Source organism: Peromyscus maniculatus, chromosome 5 (genome assembly GCF_049852395.1).
Source record: "Peromyscus maniculatus bairdii isolate BWxNUB_F1_BW_parent chromosome 5, HU_Pman_BW_mat_3.1, whole genome shotgun sequence".
Lineage (NCBI taxonomy): Eukaryota > Metazoa > Chordata > Mammalia > Rodentia > Cricetidae > Peromyscus > Peromyscus maniculatus.
In genome coordinates, this window is record NC_134856.1 from 66589808 (window position 1) to 66611004 (window position 21197).

Below are 21197 nucleotides of genomic sequence, written 5' to 3' on the forward strand. Positions count from 1 at the left end.
ACCTCTGGTAACCTCTGAGCCATCTCTCCAGCCCCCATGGGCAACTCTTAAAAAGGAAATCATTTTATTGGGACTGGCTAACATTTTAGAGGTTTAGTTCATTATCATGATGGGAAGCATGGTGGCCCACAAGCAGACATGGTGCTGGAAAAGTAGCTGAGAGTTCTTCATCTGGATGGGCAGGCAGCAGGAAGAGAGAGGGAGCTACTGGACCTGGCTTGAGCATCTGAAAAGTCAAAGCCTACCCCCAGTGACACAATTTCTCCATTAAGGCCATATCTACTCCAGCAAGGCCATATGTCCTAATTCTTTCAAATAATGCCTTTGTGCCTATATAGGGGCCATTTTCATTCAAAGCACCACAGTGATCTTGTCTTACCTTTCATCTGCAAAGATCCTGTTTCCAGATAAGATCACCTTTACAAGTCCTGGGGTGATGGGACACGGTTTATACCAGTGTAGCAGTGTTGACTCTCCCTCTTGGATCCTAAATAACTGAAGAACTGGAATGAAAGTGTCGTAAATGTAGGATGAGACATGTGCTTTTAGACATGTTTACTTTATAGCGCTTGAGCTTTGAAGGTAGTCATCTTTAAATGGTATGTACAATGTTTATAAATATCAGATCTAGATTATGTTAATTTTTTCTTTATTCTCTTTCTCCATTTGAAGTGTTATATTAACGCAGCAAGGCACAAGGCATGATGTGGCATACCATCGGTTTTGAGAGTGAGTTTTACTGAATCAAAATGGCTGAGCGAAGTGGGAAGACTGCTGCAGGACAAGTGTATATTGAGGTGGAGTATGATTATGAGTATGAAGCCAAGGACAGGAAGATTGTCATCAGGCAAGGGGAGCGCTACCTCTTAGTGAAGAAGACCAATGACGACTGGTGGCAGGTCAGGCCAGACGAGAATTCCAAAGCGTTTTATGTGCCAGCGCAGTATGTCAAGGAGGTCACCCGCAAAGCGCTGATGCCACCTGTGAAGCAGGCAGCCGGACTGCCAAATCATTCTGTGAAGCCGGTACAGAGTCTTCACCTTCAGAGATCGACAGAAAATGTGAACAAAATGCCTGAGCTTTCAAGTTTTGGAAAGCCACCGTCATCTGTTCAAGGGACAGTTCTTATTCGCGATGCCAATCAGAATTTTGGATCCAGTTATAATTCAGGCCAGACTCTCAATCTAAGCCTGGACCTGACCCATAATAACGGAAAATTTAACAGTGACTCACATTCTCCCAAAGTTTCCAGCCAGAATAGGACACGCTTATTTGGTCACTTTCCCGGGCCAGAGTTCTTGGACGTAGAGAAGACTAGCTTTTCTCAGGAGCAGTCTTGTGACTCAGCCGGAGAAGGCTCTGAAAGAACACACCAGGATTCCGAGTCTGGAGATGAGCTTAGCAGCAGCTCTACTGAGCAGATGAGGGTAAGAGAGAAGTCGGGTGAGATGCGAGCTCGCCTCAGAGAAAATGGCACTTTAATTAAAACCATAGTGTTCAGAGCTGGATGTTTGGCTTTGTATGTTCAGAACACATGAATTCTATCCTGATTTAAATAGGGAAAAAAATGTGAAATAGTTTGTGACATTCTCAGAGGGCTCCTCTGTGATATTCTTAATTCTTACATCTGTGTGGGGCTGGAGCTGCTTTGAGTATGAGAGTGTTTTTCTTCCTACTGATGTGCATTGCATTAGGCGGGAGCTCTCCCTTTAATGGTGGGTGGTGCTTATTTTGGCAGCGAATGTGTTCTGTTTTCTGGTTGTACTCACTTTAACTTGTTTCTAGCAAGTGCTCAGGTGCAATGCATGGCTGTATGAGGAAAGGTGCCACTGGCATGTAGGTGGCTGACCTCCTCATTGAGACTTGCTGCCCTGTAATACCAAGCAGCATAGAGTGGATAGCCCTCCTTCCAGTCATTTGCTGTGTCTTAGGTGTTTCCCCTTGATGGCACTCAATACTGGCAGGGAAAGAAATGTGTTCCTGGTTTGGTTTTTACTTTTTCCCCTACCTGGCTTTCTTTAGATTGTGTATGCTGGTTTATTTTTCAAATGAAGTCATTTTAAAAGCTCATGTATGAAATTGAAACCTCGTGTATTTTGGCAATTCTGATTTTTTAAGTAAATTTTTTATTTCCAGTTTAAAATAAATTTAAACGTAACTTTTTGGCCTGAAGTTGTGCTGCCTTCTGGGTTGTTTGTTTGAGAGTGAAGAGAATCCCCCTCTAACTCCTTTTCCCTTTTTTTTTGGTGCTGGGAACTTAACTCTAGGTCTTGGGCTTAATAGGTAAGCACTCTGCTGCTGAGCTAAACTCTTCTAACCCTTGTAATAAAATTATTCAGGGTCAAGTCAGTGAATAATTAGGCTGCTCTTAGATATGGTCCAGTTGTACAAGTTGTAGCGCTGTTTAGAGCATTTTTGAGTGGATATAGGAAATGAGAGAGTTCTGTAGAGAAACTTCAGTGTTTGAGATCAAGGCATGAAGTAGCACCGCCATCGTCGTCTTCCATGGGCTCTTCAGTTTTAGTGTGATACTTTGATTAGAACATGTAGTGTTCGCTGAGGCTGAATGTGGCGGCGTGCCTTTCATCCTAGCACTCACGAGGCCAGGCAGATCTCTGAGTTGAAGCCAGGATGTCTGTATTGCAAGTTCCATACCAGACAGAACTACATAGTGAGACCTTGTCTTTAAAATACGTGTATATGTTTGCATATACATACATATATATGGAGAGAGATTCTGAAATTTTTATGTGCATTGTTCCTTATGGAGCCTGGAGGGCTAGGGAAAGATGTATTTTCTATTCCATCCAGTCCCAATCCCTGTTTCACAGCTAAAGTTGTACTTTATATTTGTGTTCACAAACAACCCTATGTTCTTTTGGTTATGATAGTCTTCAGTCCCCTGCACTGGAAGTTGGTGGCTCCTGTTCTTCTGTGCCGCAGCACTGTTGGAGAGTCTTAGGAGGAGTTCTTTGGCAGGCTCTTAACTCACCATGGCAATGGTCTCAAATCTTTTGCATTTTCTTCTTTTCGCTGAATCACTTGTACTTTGCTCTGCTCTTATCAGATCACTTTGCCTTATATTTCACAGCAAAAAATAAATCCCCAAACAACACACAAAAAAGCTGTGGTATAGAAATAGGGAGCACATTTGCGCAGTAGTCAATAATGCTGGCTTTCAAACTGTGGACTGGTGGCTGTGGAGCCCCCATGGGACTGGACTAGGCCCTCTGGACATGGAAGACGGTTGTTTGGCTTGAACTGTTTTGGGGGGCACTCATGCAGGGGGATCGGATCCGTCCCTGGTGCATGGGCAGGCTTCTGGGAACCTGGTGCCTGTGGTGTGATGTCTTGCTCCGCCTTGGTGCAGTGGGAAGGGCCTTGGACCTGCCTAGGCTCAGTGAGCTGGGCTCTGCTGACTCCCCATGGGAGACCTCGATTTGGGGGATGTGGGGATGCGGGGTGGCTTGGGAAAGAGGGCTGAGGGGGTGGAGAAGGGAGGAGGGGGGTCTGTGGATAGCATGAGGAGTGAGTAGAAAATTTCTTAATAAAGAAAAATAAAATAAAATAATGCTGGCTTTCATTTTTAATCTGATTTTTAGCATTTGTCAGCTGTGTGAGAATTAGGGGAAATTTACTCATTTTGTAATGCTGTGGGTGAACCCTAGGCCTTGGTGCATGCTAGGCAAACACTCTACCACTGAGCTCATCCCAAATCTAAGGAAATTTCATTGGTTTTATGTGTGTTTTGCCTGCCTGCATGTATGTGCACCATGTGTGTGCCTGGTGCCTGCAGAAGTCAGAAGAGACAGTGGCAGATTGCCTGGCACTGGAGTTATGTATGGGTGTGAGCCACCGTGTGTGCACTGGGAACCAAAGCCTGGGTCCCCTGCAAGAGCTCATAATTCAGCCACTTCTCTGGCCCTGGCCCTGAGGGGGAAATTCCTTAACCTGTGTTAAGGAATAGTCACAGGGATGTTGAGGCACATAATAAGGGCATTGGGTATCTGTTCCTGCTTTTAATTAACTACCAAGTTTATCAGCTTAAAACAGAGAACATGTCTTTTCTCTATTTTTGTGGGTCAGTACATCAGTTGAAGTTTGGGGTCTTTTAAAGTTGTAATCTTAGGCAAACTAAGCTAAGGTGAGGAATTACTTGTAATGGTGCCTTGCTTACAGTGTTGCTAGTGAAGCCTCCTCGCAGCTGTTTGAATATAGCAAGTAGTGAGAACATGGTAGACGCTCCACCATCTTCAGTTCCTGATCTTGGAAATCCCACTGTTGTATCCTGTTGATGATGTAGTCATTCCTCTTTTCTGTTGGAGACTGCACAGGCATATGAGTAACAGGTTTTGAGGATTAGTGAAGAATACCTTGATGGTTGTCTGTTAACAGATACTCAGTAAAACACACTTGCCACTAAGATTGTCCTTTCTACTGTTATTTTCACCATCAAATCTGTAAGTACATCTGTGTTGGCAGTTGCCTTTCTCTTGATACAGTGCAAACATTTCTTGTTCCATTAAAGTGTACTTTCTTCATATTTGCTCTTTTTACTTTTCTCCTAGCTTCTGCAAAATAGGTGTTATGTTCATGGCTTTGGACTCACTGTCAAATCTTTTCTATTAGTGTTATATATATATATATATATATATATATATATGGGTGTGTATATATATTATATATATGGGCGTGTATAATATATATATTGTGTGTGTGAGTGTGTGACCCACATGCAAATGCAAGTCAGAGGACAACCCCAGGTGCTTTGCCTTCCACCTTGTTTTTGAGGCATGGCCTCTTTGTTTGCAACTGTACTGTGTATTTAAGGCTAGCTGACCTGTGAACATCTGAGGAGTTCTCTTGTCTCTGCCTCCCATCTTGCCAAAGAGTGTGCTGGCATAACAGATACTGCTACAGCATCCAGCTTTTTGTTTGTTTCTTTTTTCCAGACAGGGTTTCTCTGTGTAGTCCTGGCTGTCCTGAAACTCACTCTGTAGACCAGGCTGGCTTTGAACTCACAGAGATCTGCCTCTGCCTCCCGAGTGCTGGGATTAAATGAGTGCACCACCTTTTTGGGTGCATCCAGCTTTTTATGTGGGTTCAAAGGATTCAAACTCCAGTCATCAGGCACTCTGGTAGTCAGCATTTTTACCTGCTGAGCCATCTTCCCTAGAATTTAGATTTGCTTGTCTTTTCCCCATTTAGTAGAAGTGTGTAAATCTGCTTTTCCTGTGTTGCGTCATTACTCCTTCCTTTACCGACTGAGCCATCTCCCCAGTCCCCTCACCACCTCCCATTTAAAAGGGAATTTGAGAGTTCTTAGTAGTCTGGAATACTAGTCATCTGTCACATAAATAGATGGCTTGCAAATATTTTATCCTGTTGTGTAACTTTTCTTTTTATCCTTTTGGTTGGCTCTTTCCCAGAACCAGTGTTTCATTTCCATGAACTCCAGTTTATCAGTTCCTTATATGGGTTGTTTTGTCAAGTCTGGGAGCTCATAGCATAGCAATTTTAGGTATATTTGAAGAAACAGAATCACTAGGGTGTGTGTGTGTGTGTGTGTGTGTGTGTGTGTGTGTGTGTGTGTGCGCGCGTGCGCGCATGTGTATTTGTATTTTCTTAAGTACACACATACACAAGGTGGGGGTGTATTTTAAGCACTTGGTTGCATAAGCATGCAGACTTGCAAGTTCAGAATCCATGGGTTTCCTGGCAGGCTGATGCTCCAGGAAACCAGTGTTGTTCTGGTACTTTTGGTGTTGTATCCAAGAATCCATCGCCAAATCTGAGATTGTGAAGATTTACTCTGTGTCTTCTGACAGTTTTATAGTTTAGGTTTTTAATCTTTTTGAGTTACTTTTTAAATAAAGTGTGAAATAAGCATCTAACACATCCCCTGTCCCCGAAACAGAGCTTCTCTGTATAGCCCTGGCTGTCCTGGAACTTGTTTTGTAGACCAGGCTAGCCTCAAACTTGGAAATCTGCTTGCCTCTGCCTCCTGTGAGCTGGGATTAAAGGTGTCTTTAATCATGTCTGCCCTCCAATTAATTTCCTTTTAAAAGTGACTGTCTAGTCCTTCTAGTGCAGTTTGTTTAAATACATCTGCTTCATCAGGTAGCTTAGCACTCCTTGTTGAAAATCAGTTGACCGCAGACACAGTGACTTGTTTCAGGACGTTTAGTGACTGCCTGTTAATTTATTCACTTACATCTGTAGGGACAGTCTTGAGTGCTCTTGTTCTGTAGTATTTTCAAACTGTGAAGTGTTAACCTTCTTCCTTTTTTTTTTTTTCCCTATGAGTTGCATCTTTTCTGGTTCCTTTAACTTCCATGTCAGTATTAGAATTAGCTTGTCAGTTCCTAGAAATAAACTAGCTGAGATCTTGGTAGGGATTGTCTTTGAGGCTGTACAACAATTTGTAGTATCCATTTCTGTTCCTCTTACTCCCCTCAGGCTGAAATCTTCAGACTTATTGGCTCAAGGAAAAGTTATGGCCTGGAGGATGGTTGAATAGGTAAGGATGCATATTGCTCTTGCAGAGGATCTGAGTTCAGTTCCCAGAATGATATTAGGTGGATCACACTTATTTATATCTCCAGTTTCAGGGGATATGACAGCTCTGGCCTCCATGGGCGCCTGTACACACATGCACATACCTACACACAGATACACATATACATAATTAAGATGAAATTTAAAAATAAAGTATTTATGCTTCATGTTGTTATATAATTTTCTAGGTACAGAAATCTTTTTTTTTTGTTTAGTTTTGTTATTTTTCTTTCAAACTTTTCTCTTTTTTAGCATGGTTTCTAGAGAGAAGTATAATTCTTGTCTTTGTTCTTTTATAAAGATTTTTTTTTTGCTATCCTTCAAGATTTTTTTTCATTTTGGATTTTGTAGCTTGAATATGATATGCTTGTGTATAGGTTTTTTGGTTCTCATCCTATTTCCAGTTTGGAAAACTTGGATTGGGATATCATCAAACAGATTCTACTCCCAGCCATGTTCAGTCTGCTGTTCATACCATCAAATCATCTTGTATTTATGTTACAGTTTTTTAACTTCTTGCTTGCATTTTGATTCTTTGGTGGGATTTAAAAAAAAGAAAAAAACTGTTCCTATGACTCATTTGTCTTTGCATATTGTCCACTTTTTCCTTAATAACGTTAAACATATTAACAGTATCTTAAGTTCTCTGTCTTGGTAATTCTAGCATCTTTACTGCATCTGAGTTTGATTGTGTTACTTGCTTTCCTTACTGTGTTTTGTTACCTTTCAGCATGCCTTGCAGTTTTTGGTTGAAAGTCAGATATGTATCAAGTAATAGTAACTGAATTAAATAGGCCTATAGTGTGAGGTGTTAGGCTAATTTGGCCAGAAATTGGTCTGTGTTTAATGTTTATTGTAGTTGTACATACTAGATTCTTGAAATTCAAGTATATGTGAGTTTGGCTCAGTTGCTTTGGGGATTTTTGAGGGTATTCAATTTTTTTTTTTTTTAAACAGTCTCAATGTAGCCCACACTGGCCTCAAACTTGCAAGACTGGCCTTTAACTTCCTCCTGCTTCCCTCCCCCAAATGCTAGGATGACAAGTGTGTGGCATTGTGCTAGTCCCTTCTAAGAGCTTAGGCAGGCACTTCTTGAAGTCTCTCTCTGTGGTCCACTGGAGCCCCCAGTGGGGAGGTGTCATAGTATTCTGTAATCCTGTGGTTAGTCTCAGGCTTTCACTGTTTGCTATTGGGCTGTGAATTTCCTGTCTCTTAGTTTTACCTTTTCCCTTAGGGAAGACCAGAGCCTCTTCTGAGGGCTTTGGATTATGGGGACCATTTTCTCCAGACTGGATAAACTCTGCTGAAGTTTTTTTTTTTTTCCCCTCAGACAACCCGTCTGTATTAGCCAGGACTACCTGGACTTAGATCACTGGGTTACCTTTTCTCCTCTTATCAGAGCCATGAAAATGTTTCTGTTAAACCTTTACTGAAGGAAGCTGGTGGTGGCTTTGGAACTAAACCCCACCAAAGTCCAGGGTCTCTCAGAGAAGCTAGTCCCTCTAGTATGGCCATTAATCCTTCATGCTTCTATTAGGGGTCCAACAAGTTTATAACTCCAGTAGTTTCTGTTTAGTTGCATCTGCTCTGCAACTCTGGATTTACCCTTCCAAATGTTGGGGCAGTAGTTTGCCATGAGAGGTTGTCTGATGGATGCCAGAAATCATGAATTGTTTGATTTTTAGTTTTGTCTTGATGTTAAGGGAGTGATGACTTTGATATTTTCTCCAAGTTAGAACCAAAATTGGAAGTCGATAGGATCATGAGTTAAAAAAAATTAAAATGAGTATGTGTGTTGAGTGAGGGTGTGCATGTGGAGGTTACCTGGGTTTTCTCCTCCACTGTTCTAAGGATCAAATTCAGGCAGTCTCTTGTGGCAAAAACTTATCCACTGAGCCATCTTGTGATTTTGTTGCTGCTTAGCTTATTAATGTATAATATATTGGTTGGTTTTTTAATTCTGACCATCCTTCTTAGCTAATACTATTTTTGGTCATGGTCACATGAATAGTCTAACTGGGTCAATGATCTTAGGTATTGCTGAAATCCGTCTATTAAGTTTTCTTTTGCATTTGTACTAAAAAGATGTTGGTTTGCTTTTTTGGTGCATGATCTGTTTCTAATTAATCAGGATATCAGTGAAATGAGTGGGGAAGTACTCCCTCTTCGTGCTTAGTGAGAGGATGTGTAGTTTTGATAGTGTTTTCCTTTGAATCGTCCTGGGTGTCACGTTTGCTTTCTTTAATAATGTTAGAAACAAAGAATAATGGTGGTATGGGACGCGGGAACATAGGAAAAGTAAATGTAGCTTGGCAAGGCAATGTCTTTTTGTAAAAAGAGTGCACCAGAACCCATTGAGGCTAGCAAGCACACTTGAAAAGATGATTTCTATCTTTTTATCCCTGATGTAGGTGGTGCCTGCAACTTATCCCATTGGTGGAACTTGACTTCACAACCTGATTAGATTGGCAAATCAGTGTCAAGGGGAAGGTTCAAGAACTGTGAGCCCTGCCGGGTTAGTTACTTTTCATAGGAAAAAAAAAAGAACATTTCTTAAAATAGTTATTGAGGTATTAAAAATTATCATTTCATTTTGGGGAGATTAGAACACTGAGGCAGGTCATTGAAGGTATCAAATTTATCCTGTCAGTGTTCTTGCCATTTCCCTATGTAAGGTGTCTTCATTTATGTTTCTAGTTCATTCACCATGTTTGTTTTTCTTTTCTCTCACTTTTCTTTGTTGGTGTTGTAAGGGGTTTGTAAGTTAATGATCTTTTCAAGTAGTGCAGTACTTGTTTCATAGATTTTTGTTTTTGTTTTTTGAGACAGTGTTTCTCTGTATAACAGCCCCAGCTGTCCTGGAACTTGCTTTGTAGACCCAGGTTGACCTCAAATTCAGAGATCCACGGGCTTCTGCCTCCTAAATGCTGGCATTAAAGGTATGCACCATCATGCCTGGCCGCTAGCTGTGATTCTTTTTCATTGGTGTGCTCCTCTTCTACTCCAGTTTCTTGAAGTGGGAGCTTAGTTAATTGGTTTGAAACTTTCCCCATTTCCTAATATGAACATGTAAATCCAGCAAATGTGCTGTCTTTTGTCTTCATACTGTTGAATTCAGTGCATTTTAGAATTCTCAAGACTTGCTTTTATGCTCTTGGGATGCTTGGGGAAGTATCTTATTTAGTTTCCAAGTGTCTGGAGATTTTTTTTTTTCAATTTTGTATTACTGGTTTTATGGTTTGGTTCCTTTGGGTTTGGGTAACAATCTGTGATTCAATTTTTAAAAAAATCTGTTGAGAGTTGTTTAATGTCCAGGAAAGGATCTTGGAATGTATTCTATAGACACTAAAATAGTGTATTATGTTGTTGGTCTGTACTTTTGATGAGACCCTTTAGTTTGATGGTGTTGAGTCTTTTGTAGTCTTGTTGGTTTTATGCCTGCTTGCTGGAAGAGTCCTGCTGGTAGGTGGCTCTGTCTTCTCAAGTCTTTCTGCTTGGGGGGTTCATATATTTTCATCATCATTTCCTGTGGCATACTTTGGTACATACACTTTTCCAGATTATTATGCTTTCCTGTACATTTGTCTTTATAAATATTCATAGTCTGTTTCTGCCAGTTTTCTTTGCTCTCAGATTTACTTTATCTGCTCTTATAAAAACATATAGGTAGGCCTTTTAAATTCTTCCTCTTCAGTCTGTTGTGTCAATCTTTGTCATTCAAGGGCACAGACTGTTCAAATTTAAATAATTATTGATAGCTAACCCTTAAGTCTGCCATTTTACATTTCGTTGTCTGTTTCTTCTTACACTGGCTTTCCTAGGGCATTTTTCAGAGTTCCCTTTTGGATGCTTTGATTTGTGTGGTTTTTAGTGCTTGCTCCACGCATTGTGTGTATGGGCATGGGCTGTCATTCTGCTGGTGTCATATTGCCAGTTTATGAGTTCATGCTCCCTGGATTTTTTTTATTCTACCAATTGTAATTGTCCTGTCTTAAATACAAAAGCCCGTACACTGTATTTTTGTTGTTGTTGTTGCAACTACTAAACATAGTCTAGAAGCTCTAGAGGTGAACTCAGAATTCTTTCTTCTTCCTTTGCCTTCCAGATCCCTCCTTTCATCATTTCTGTCTTGCCTAGAGAAACAGCAAGCTTAATTATTCATTTAGGGTCAGCTCTTCAAAAACACTCATACCTTCTGACTTCTGTGGTTTTTGATGAGAAGCCTCTTGTTGTTGTTTTAACTTTCTCTTATAAACGAGGCCTGTTTCTCTTGTAACTGCTTTTATATTTGTCTTGTTCAGTTTGTGGTGATTTTAGAGTGGATCTCTGTGGGTTTATCCTGTTTGTAGTTTGCTCTATACTCCCCACCCCCATCCCGTTTGGTAAGTTTCTGACATTCTACAATTTTTTATTTCAGCCCTACACTCTCTCATTCTCTCTCCCCTGCTCTCTCTCTTTGGGACTTTGATGATATGAATGAATGTTAGATCACTTATTACGGTTTCATGGGTATTTGAGGCTCTGTTTATTTTTATCTTCTACTTTCTTTTTGTTGATGGGATTGGCTAATTATTGTTAATAGTCAGAATGATCTGGAACTTGAGGCCAGCCTGGGCTGCATAGCTAGGTTCTGTCACAGAAAGCAAGTACTTCAAGTGGGCTCTTCATCTTTCCATCACTCCATTCTGATGTTGAACATTCTGTGTATTGCTTTTGTGATTTTCAGTTCTAAAGTGTCTGTTTCCATTTCTCTCCATATACATATTGTTCTAGTTAGCTTTTTGTTCCTATGATAAAGCACCATGATCAAAAGTAACTTGGGAAGAGAAGGCTTTATTTGGCTTATAGGTTACAGCCCATCATGAGGGGAAGCCAAGGCAGGAGCTCTCAGGAGCTTAAAGCAGAAACCACGGAAGCATGAGGCTTGTTGGCTTGTTTCCCTGGCTTGCTCAGCTACCTTTCTTATACAGCCCAGGCCTGCCTTCCTGCCTAGAGATGGGACCACTTATAGTGGTTTGGGCCCTCCTACACCAGTTAGCAGTTCAAGTATACCGTACAGACATGTCCACAGGTTAATCTGATGGAGTCAATTCCTCCATCGAGGTCTGCCTTCCTGGGTGTGTCAGGTGGTCACATATATATTTTCTTTTTATGTTTTTTTTTTAAATTTAATATTATTTTTGCAGATTTGGGTGTCAAACCAAGGGCCTTGCAGATGCTAAGCAAACACTTTTGTCAGTGAGGGACATTGCCCGCCCTTCTAGATTAGCTGCCTTACTCTGACAGCAGCTATTTCCTTGTTATTACACAGTGAAGGAGGTAGTTCTACTTGTCAGGTTTTGGCATGCCATGTATTTGGCCATGTGACTCTCATTGCTGCTGGTGCTAATAAGAGTTCTACTCTCTGCAAGGCCTTCTCTCTAGTCCACCGAAGAGTGGGAAGAGCTGCTTTTTACTGTCAATTGGAAGTGTAGTCTGGACATGTTTGCGTGCGTGCGTGAGTGCAGTAGATTCTGGTTCCTGCCTCTGCCTTTCTGACACAAGTCTGGCAGTGGTTGGGGTACTTAGTTAGAGCCTGGTGAGTGTAGAAGTCTTTGTCTACTTAGACATTTTGGTAAGGTATGGGTGAGGCTGATTTTTTCCCCCATTCCTTTGTAGCATTTTGCCTGGAGTAGAGTGTTTCTATGTGAAGGCTTTTATTTAGCTAGAACGTCTCTTTTTGGTCTTTGTCTGATAGGGCAGGGGTTTGCTTCAGGGACTTTTAGGTCTTCTATGTCTGTTGGTGTTCCTTTCCAAGTCTTGGATGTAGGAAACCAAGAGTAAATGAAGATGACTATAGTAGGAAGCAGAAACAGAACATGGCATCTCCAGGATGTTATTCAGAGAGGAAGGCACAGTTGTCTACATGTGGTTTGCTTAAACTCACTTAGGTTGGTTTATAAACCAACATCGGTCAATTGAATAACAAAAAAGGAACATTGACTTTTTTACTCTCAGATTTCACTAAAATACCACTCTGTTGCTGGAGAGCTTCTCTCCAGGTTCCCCAAGCCCCGCAGTCCCACAATCCACATATAAAATAATCACTCAGACACTTATATTACTTATAAACTGTATGGCCGTGGCAGGCTTCTTGTTAACTGTTCTTATATCTTAAATTAACCCATTTCTATAAATCTATACCTTGCCACATGGCTGGTGACTTACCGGCATCTTTACATGCTGCTTGTCCTGGCGGTGGCTGCAGTGTCTCCCCTTCTTCTTCCTGTTTCCCCAATTCTCTTCTCTCCTTGTCCCACTTATACTTCCTGGCCATCAGTGTTTTATTTATATAGAGTGGTATCCACAGCACCACTCAAGTAAGATTCAATTTAAATAGAACCAGCTCTTCATTGCATAGAAACCGTGAGCATTCTTGTGAAATATTATGGATCTTTTCTTTCCATCTTACTCCCCCATTAATATTTTCTGTGAACAAAGCAAGGGTAGTAGAGACAATGGAATGGAATTAAAATGTTAATCATTCACATTAACTCAGAGATGCAGTTAAGGAACAATAAAAAAATGAAGAAAATACTAAAAACTCGAAGCCATTTGATTATTCCCTCTTCAGGCTGCACATGAATACTTTTCTTTTTCTTTTCTTTTTTTTTTTGTTTTTTGTTTTTTTCGAGACAGAGTTTCTCTGTGTAGCTTTGTGCCTTTCCTGGAACTCACTTTGGAGACCAGGCTGGCCTCGAATTCACAGAGATCTGCCTGCCTCTGCCTCCTGAGTGCTGGGATTAAAGGCGTGCGCCACCACCACCCGGCACGAATACTTTTATTTTTCTATAGGCAGACATCATTAAAGACTACTACATATATCTTTAATTTCATATCCTTTCATTCTTATTCTGAGTATTTTATTTTTTCAGTTATTTAAAATTAATGCTATGACTGGGGAAATGGCCCAGTGGGTAAGGGCATTTCCACCAAGCCTCATGACCTGAGTTTGATCTCCAGGACCGGCATGGTTGAAGTATTAGACCCTAAGTTAACCTGTAAGCCCAAGGACCAGCTAACTTCCTGGGATTCTGGGAGTTGTGGTTCTTGGAAAATAAGTGCATAGTCTCATGGGAAAGTACGGTGACCTATGAATTTTGTCCATATAAGCTCCACCAATATGTGTCTGGAGGCCACTCACCTGGCAGATTTCCAGGTGATGGTCCTGACCAAGTTCCATTTTGGTCAGTATTCAACACTTTAATAAATACTTGCTTTAATTTGGTTAAAATGGTGGAACTTGTTTTTCTCTGGGGAATTTCAGGATTAATAGAAGGAGAGAACCATTCCTGCAAGTTGTCCTCTGCCTACCATATGTACCGTGGCACATGGGTGGGCAGAGATCTGCTACAGGAGTACTATGGAATAGTACTGAAGCAGCCCTCTCCCTAAAACTAAGACTTCTGACTTTGCACTGGTTCCAAGCAATAAAGCATCATTAAATGGGAAGTTTGTGGAAGGCCAGGCAGATGTCAAGGCACATATCACTAAGCTTTGGGAAAGCCAAGAGTCTCCACTGAGCCCAGTACCCTGGTGGGGAGGACCTAAGAAAAAGATCAGTAGAGAGGAGGATTGGGATGTGTGGTGGTTTGAAAGAAAATGGCCTCCAAAGGGAGTGACACTATTAAGAGGTATGGCCTTGTTGGAGGTAGTATTTCACTGTAGAGGTGGGCTTTGAGGTCTCTCTTGCTCAAGCTTCCCTCAGTGGGACTGTTCTGTCGACTTCCTGTTGGCTGCAAAGACTCTGAGCTATTTCTCCAGCACTGCATCTGCCTGCATGCTGCCATGTTCCCTGCCATGTTCAAATTGTGGAGTCTCTACATTCAATTACTACTTTCAACTCCCATCTAATGTTCTTCTTTAAAGGTTGTGTTCTATCAGGTAGACAAGATGGCTTAGTTACTACAGGCACTTGGACCAGTCCTAACAACTGGTGTTCTATCCCCAGGATCCACATTGTGGAAGTAAAACAATCAATTCCCACAAGTTGTCTTGTGGTCTCCACATGTGTACTGTGGCACATACATACAATAAGTAACGAAGGAAATAACCGTGTTCATAACAGTACTGTTTTCCAAACAGAAGCAAACAGCATTCATCTAGATCTCTTAATCTATCTATTGGTGGCTGGGCAGTTGCAGCACACGCCTTTAATCTCAGTAGTCAGGAGGCAGAGGCAGGCGGACTTCTGTGAGTTCAAGGCCAGCCTGGTCTACAGATCTGAGTTTTAGGACAGGAGGGGCTATACAGAGAAACCCTGCCTGTGTTTGTGGTTTAGTATATCTGTTCTACAGCAGATAATACCAGGTACTACACTACACAACTTAAATACTCAGATAACCAAGTGTGGCCTGGAGATTACAAACTAGTGGAAGAAAGAGAGAGCAGTCACAGCTGTGATGTGCACAGCAGAGGGAAACCACAGGTAGAATGGAAGCTTGCCGTGGAAGGGTGCACTGCAGGAGCTGGGGATAGCAAGCTTGTTAAGAGACCCCCCCCCCCCAAAAAGGTGGAGAAGTGGCTTAGCATTTAAGGGCTATGAGTGCTTGCTCTTTTTGACTGGAGGCTCACAATCACAGGCTCACAACTTTAGCTCCAGGGGGACATAGCACCCTTTTTTGGCTTTTACAAGCATGTACACATGTGTACATACACTCACGCACAAATAAAAATAAGGTTTAAATTTTTGGGTTTAAGCAGTAGTTTCACATGCCTTTAATTCCAGCACTTGGGAGGCAGAGACAGGCGAATGAATCTCTGTGAGTTTGAGGCCAGGCTGAGTTCCAGGACAGCCAGGGCGTCTACATAGAGAAACCCTTCTCAAACAAAAAAAAAACAAATTTATATTTTAAATAGATTATTTCCAATTTCAGGAAGAATAAATGTACTTTTCCCTATTTCCCATTAAATACAACTATAAACTTTGAGATTAACAGATGATACAGACCCACAAATTCTCTTGATAGGAAGAAGACAGACAAAACAATGACATGGGAAAAGTTGTTCATTTGACCAATTTTTGGTTTAAAAACCAACCTAAGTGAGATTAAGCAAACCACATGTAGACAACTGTGCCTTCCTCTCTGAATAGCATCCTGGAGATGCCATGTTCTGTTTCTGTTTCCTGCTGTAGTCATCTTCTTGTCAAATCTTGCTGCTTAATTAAAACAGTAAAGAACAGTGATTCTTAGATTTCTATTTGACTGTGTATTCAGAAAATCAGAAGACTTGAAACTTTATGAAAACTGTGAACTTCTTTCTTAGGGAAGTCATATTTATATCACATTTTACTATAGTCTCAAGGTATCCAGAGACCCAAATTAGAGTGGTTTGGACCAAGTAATTACAGAATAAAAAACAGCAAGACTTCAAGAAAATGGAGGCATAGATGAGTAGGTGGAAGAAAGTTTGGGAGTGAAATAAGACAAACTTGAGATTACATTTGTGTGAGTCTGAAAGGCGAAGCTGACTCAGCTGGAAAGAGTGATCTCTTTCTTTTGGCAACACTTCCCTGCCCCAGGAAGATAACAACTGGGGTCTTTCCACAAGAACTTGTTGATACTAGAACACAAATACTTTAGCCAGCTCCCCCGGAGCAAAAAGCTCCCTTTATTTGGAGATAGCTCTGTTCCTAAGGCTCCTTCCTCACTTAGTTGTGACCTTTTAAAGGATCTAGCACAAAGCTGTGGATTGTCTTCTAAGAGAATGACTCTGTGTGTGTGTGTCTGTTCACACATACGGTTTTATTAGCTCACAGGCCACATGAAAGCCCTCTGTTCTCCCCTACCTCTTCACATTGTGTCAGTGGTCCTTGCTTTTATCTTTCCTCAACATTTACCCCTCCATCCCTGCTTTCCCTTTTTTGGAGACAGAATTTTACAGGATAGTCCTGGTTGGCCTTGAACCTGTGATCCTTCTGCCTCCACCTCCCAAGTGCTGGAATTATAGGCATGCACCATGCCCAATTCATTATCTCTTTGCTGAGCAAACTGGGCTGGTTTATCTTCTAAATTGTACTTGCCCTAGATATAGTTGGTTTTATTTTTATATTTGTTTGTTCCCCCACACCCTCTTTCATATTTGTGTATTAGTCAGAGTGCTTACTAAGTACTAGAAACTTGTTCATGAGTAGTTTAGGGAGAAGAACTTCCTGGTTTCTGAACATGAACTGCGGAATGTGTTTCTTCACCTGTCAGTAGAAGGATCAGAACAGGGACCTGTACACGGTGAGGATTCTCCGTGCTCTTAGCGATGGTCGTCTGTTCGTGATGTTGTTTCATCCCCCGGACTAGAGGCAAGTTGCCAACAACTGCCAGGTATACCCTTAGTTTTTCTGTTCAACAATCTGGTTTTCTTTCCTTAGTTCTAATGGAGCAAACTTTGGAGGAGTCTGGCTTGGCTTGATTTGAGGCAATGCTTGTACTGTTTTTAACAGCCAGAGGTTTGACTTATGTCCAGGGGCATGATTGAAGCGGATCCAAACTGCATAGCTAGAATTTGTAAAAGAGTTCCCCCAAAGAAGCTTGTAGATAGGCTGTTTGCAGAATAAGGAGTGGTGCTAGGCAGACAAAGTGATATTATTGCCTGCACTTCCTAGGTCTTCCCACATTATACTTACTCTGTGCCATGATGGCAGTTGACACTGACTGCTATAAAGGCCAGGGGAGAGTATAGGCAGGAAGTAAAGTTCCCAAGCTTACTCTGGGCCAAATAGGAAAATTTGAAGATATAAGAGTTTAAGTGATATAAAGTAAAAAGAATAAAATACTTTGAATGAATATGTGCATGTCTGACTCCTCAACTTATAAATTTCTCAATGCCAAAGGTTTTGTCCTTTTGATAATCACTATTACAGAATATATTGATTAGCAACACTCAATTTAAAACAACAAACAACCCATAGGGCTGAGGAAGTGGTCAGTTGTTAAAATTTGTGTTGCAAGCATTAGGACTTGAGGTCAATCCCCAGAACACAGGAAAGAAAGCCAAGTGTGGTGGTGCATTTGTAATCTCAGCTCTGGGGAACTGGAGAGAGTGGATTGCAGGGGCCAGGTGGCCAGTACCAGGCCGGTGGAAAACTGTTTCCAAAAAGCAAAACAAAAAATAAGAGGTGAATGGTGCCTGAGTAATGATACTTGAGTTGTTCCCTAGCCTCCACATATAGGCATACATATGTGTACACATACATATCTACATACACAAACATGCACATACATACACATGCAAAGCATCTTAGTATGGTTTGTGTACAGTTGACAGCAAATAAACTTGTGATAGTTTTATGTGCTGACTCATCCGGTCGGCACTGCCCAGATATTTTGATTCATTATTATTCTAGACATTTCTGTGAAGACGTCTCTTGTATGAGAGTAACCTGTATTTAGATTTTCAGTAAAGCATATTACCCTCCATAATGTTTGGGCATCATCCAGTTCTATCCAGAATTCTTGGATAGAACAAAGACTGATTGGGTAGGAAGGAATTCTCTGGACTGTGACTACCCTTGTATTCCCTGGATCTCATCCTGTTTGCAATCCTGCAGATTTTGGATCTGCCAAGATTTTGATCTTGTAAGTCAAATCCTTAAATCCCCTTTCCGGTTGTGTATGTAACATACACATACACTCTCCCTGTTTGGTATGTTTCTCTGGAAACTACCTGATATAGCTGTTGCACACCCTTAAGTTTTTACTACCACAGTTAGGTGCTCAAGAAAGGACCGAAGTTCACATGTAGAATCCTTTGCAGAGACTCCCTATCCTGGTTGATGATGTTACTCTGGTAGACTAGATGAGCACTCAGGAGGGTATGAGGTATGCAGGACAGTGTTATTAGCAGTGTTAATGAACTGTATCAGTTTTGGGAGAGAGCAGATAATCAGAGGAGGGAGTGTGGGGATGGAACCTGTGCAAAAATGATGTGTGTTCATAATAGCACAGTTTTTTTTTTTTTTGCTATGCATTCAGCTACATCTAACATTCAGAATATGGAACCAATATTATTCATTATGTCTTAGGGTTCTTGGATACCTTATAAAGTGATGACATATAAATTTCCTTCACATTCTGATAGATTGGAACAGTCATTGCTTAAACCTGCAATTTAAAAAGTCTAAGATGCTATATTTAAAGGTTGGTTAAAATCACAGTGTCATCTGGAGTTTGATAAATTTCTCATGCACACTCATGTGTTACTAGAGAGCAGCGTTACATCCAGTGCTGTGGGACGGTCTATATGTCAAATTGCTCTGATTGGTCAATAAATAAAACACTGGTTGGCCAGTGGCCAGGCAGGAAGTAGGTGGGACAAGGAGAGAGGAGAATTCTGGGAAGCAGAAGGCTGAGGCGGAGAGACACTGCAGCCGCCGCCATGACCAGCAGCATGTAAAGACGCCGGTAAGCCACCAGCCACGTGGCAAGGTATAGATTTATGGAAATGGTTAATTTAAGATAAAAGAACAGTTAGCAAGAAGCCTGCCACGGCCATACCGTTTGTAAGCAATATAAGTCTCTGTGTTTACTTGGTTGGGTCTGAGCGGCTGTGGGACTGGCAGGTGACAAAGATTTGTCCTGACTGTGGGCAAAGCAGGAAAACTCTAGCTACACATCCAGAGTGTTTAGTGTTGTCTACCTGCCTTCTTCCTGTCTAGGTGACTTGGATCAGCAGAAGCAAACCTCAGGTATGCTCAGAATACCTTCTGCAGGTCTTCGGTAAAGCCAGCCAGATAGTGGAACTTGAATGATCACTTAGATAACGTGACTGCTGTAGTGCATCCAGCACTTCAGGTCTGAGTGTTGCAAAGTGATGAGTGAAATCAGCTGTATGGGATCTGGCTTCTGAGTCAGAGCAGTTGGGTCTCTGGCCAGTGTGCTGTACGGGCACTTGACTTTTGAGACCTTGTCACCTGTGGTTGAACACCAGTTGTTGATTCTGTTTTTTGTCTCGAATCTGAGTTCAGTGACTTAAAGTCATTGGGAGCTGGACGTGGTAGCGCAAGATTGTAATCCCGGCACCTGAGAAGCTGCGGCAGCAGGAACATTCTGTGAGTTTGAGGCTACATCTTGAGTACTAGGCCAGTCAGTGCTGCATAGCAAAACTATCTCCCACTTCCTCCTCAAAAGCCTACAAAACAAATGAACCAACCTAAAAGGGCAGCTGGGTTCTGAAGCAAACACTGAACATCTTGAGTTGTGGCTTCTCAGCTCCTGTGGAGGGAGAGGGAGACATTGGTTTGTTTTTACATTGAATGACAGCTGTGTTCCCAGTTCAGAAGTCAAGAGACTTCTGCAGCATTGACGCTCTTGTTTGTGTGAGCCTGAGCCGAGCCAGCCACTTCACCCATAGAATTGCCAGTCCTACCTGACTGAGTGACAGCAACGCATTGGACATTTCCTCAAAAGTAAAGTAAACTGCCACTTCAAAGAAAATAGTTCACTTGTGTTAAAATTACAAGATTCAAAGTTTGAGTGGAAAAGTAGAATTTTTTTTTTTTTTTTTTAAAAAAAAAAAGACAGGATTTTACTTGGTAGCCCCAGCTGGCCTGGAACTTAATATGGAGATCAGGTTGGCCTCAAATTCACAGTGATCTGCTTGCCTCTGCCTACCCAATACTGGGATTAAAGTCCTGTACTAGCAATGCCTAGCAGAAAGTAGAACTTTTTAAAAGAAGATGATATGTGTGTATGTCACGTTGCAGGTACCCGGGATGGCCAAAGGCCTCCGAGCCCCTGGAGCTGGAGGTACAGGCACTCCTGAGCCCCCAGCGTGGGTGCTGCAGACACACTGAACTTCCTGGAGAAGGAGCCAGTGCTCTTAATGCTGAACTGTCTCCAGTCCCCAGATGGGATTTTGAAAACTTGTATTTGCCATATTTGTAAAGCTTTTCTGATGAAAAAGTGTGATTTTTTTAAGCTTTTTGCTTTTTTTGGTCTCTTTATTACTTGTTTTAGATAGTGAAATTTTAGCAAGTGTGCAGTTTTAATGTGACTGTATAGTTTTTGTGATTTTAGATTCCACCAATCTTAAGAAACTAAGAATGCTCACAATTCTATGAAATGGCAAATAAGATACATTCACATGAGAATATAAGGCTTTTTTTTTTTTTTATAAAATATACTTCAGCCCAGTCAACATACTCCACCAGTTGGAATGTAGAAACAGATATGAGAATCCAGGTGACAAGGAAACACAAACAGAGCCATTATTATTTTAGAGGGAGATGGCCATTTCAAAATATGCTAATATAAACTATGCGGTGGTGTCACACACTTTTGATTCCAGCAACTGGGAGGTGGAGGCAGAGATAGGCTGATCTTTGAGTTCAAGGCCAGCATGGTCTACAGAGCGAGTTCCAGGACAGCCAAGGCTACACAAAGAAACCTTGTTTTGGAGAAACCAAGAGGAAAGTACAGTGTATAAGAATATTCAGTTCATGATGTGAAATGAAGGGCGAGAAGTGAAAGACTCATGTCTTTGGTGAGGAAGACAGAAAGAGAAGACTGAACCAATCTCTGTGCTGGCGTTGGAAGATGGAAAGCTTAAGAAAACGTACTGTATTAGCTTCTTCACCAACTTCCTGTGCAGTGAGGGACGGGGTA

The 21197-nt window shown here is 41.5% G+C and overlaps 1 protein-coding gene across 9 annotated transcripts in view; it reads left to right on the forward strand.

The window, feature by feature from the left end:
* The window catches only part of Arhgap12 (Rho GTPase activating protein 12), a 105791-nt gene that overhangs the window by 24252 nt on the left and 60342 nt on the right, over positions 1-21197 (forward strand). For all 9 annotated transcript variants that reach the window (XM_042277934.2, XM_042277933.2, XM_042277935.2 and 6 more), the window contains exon 3: positions 673-1427. In XM_042277934.2, the coding sequence (XP_042133868.1) occupies positions 750-1427 (678 nt within the window). In that variant the 5' untranslated portion in view covers positions 673-749. The remainder of the gene's footprint in view (positions 1-672; positions 1428-21197) is intronic.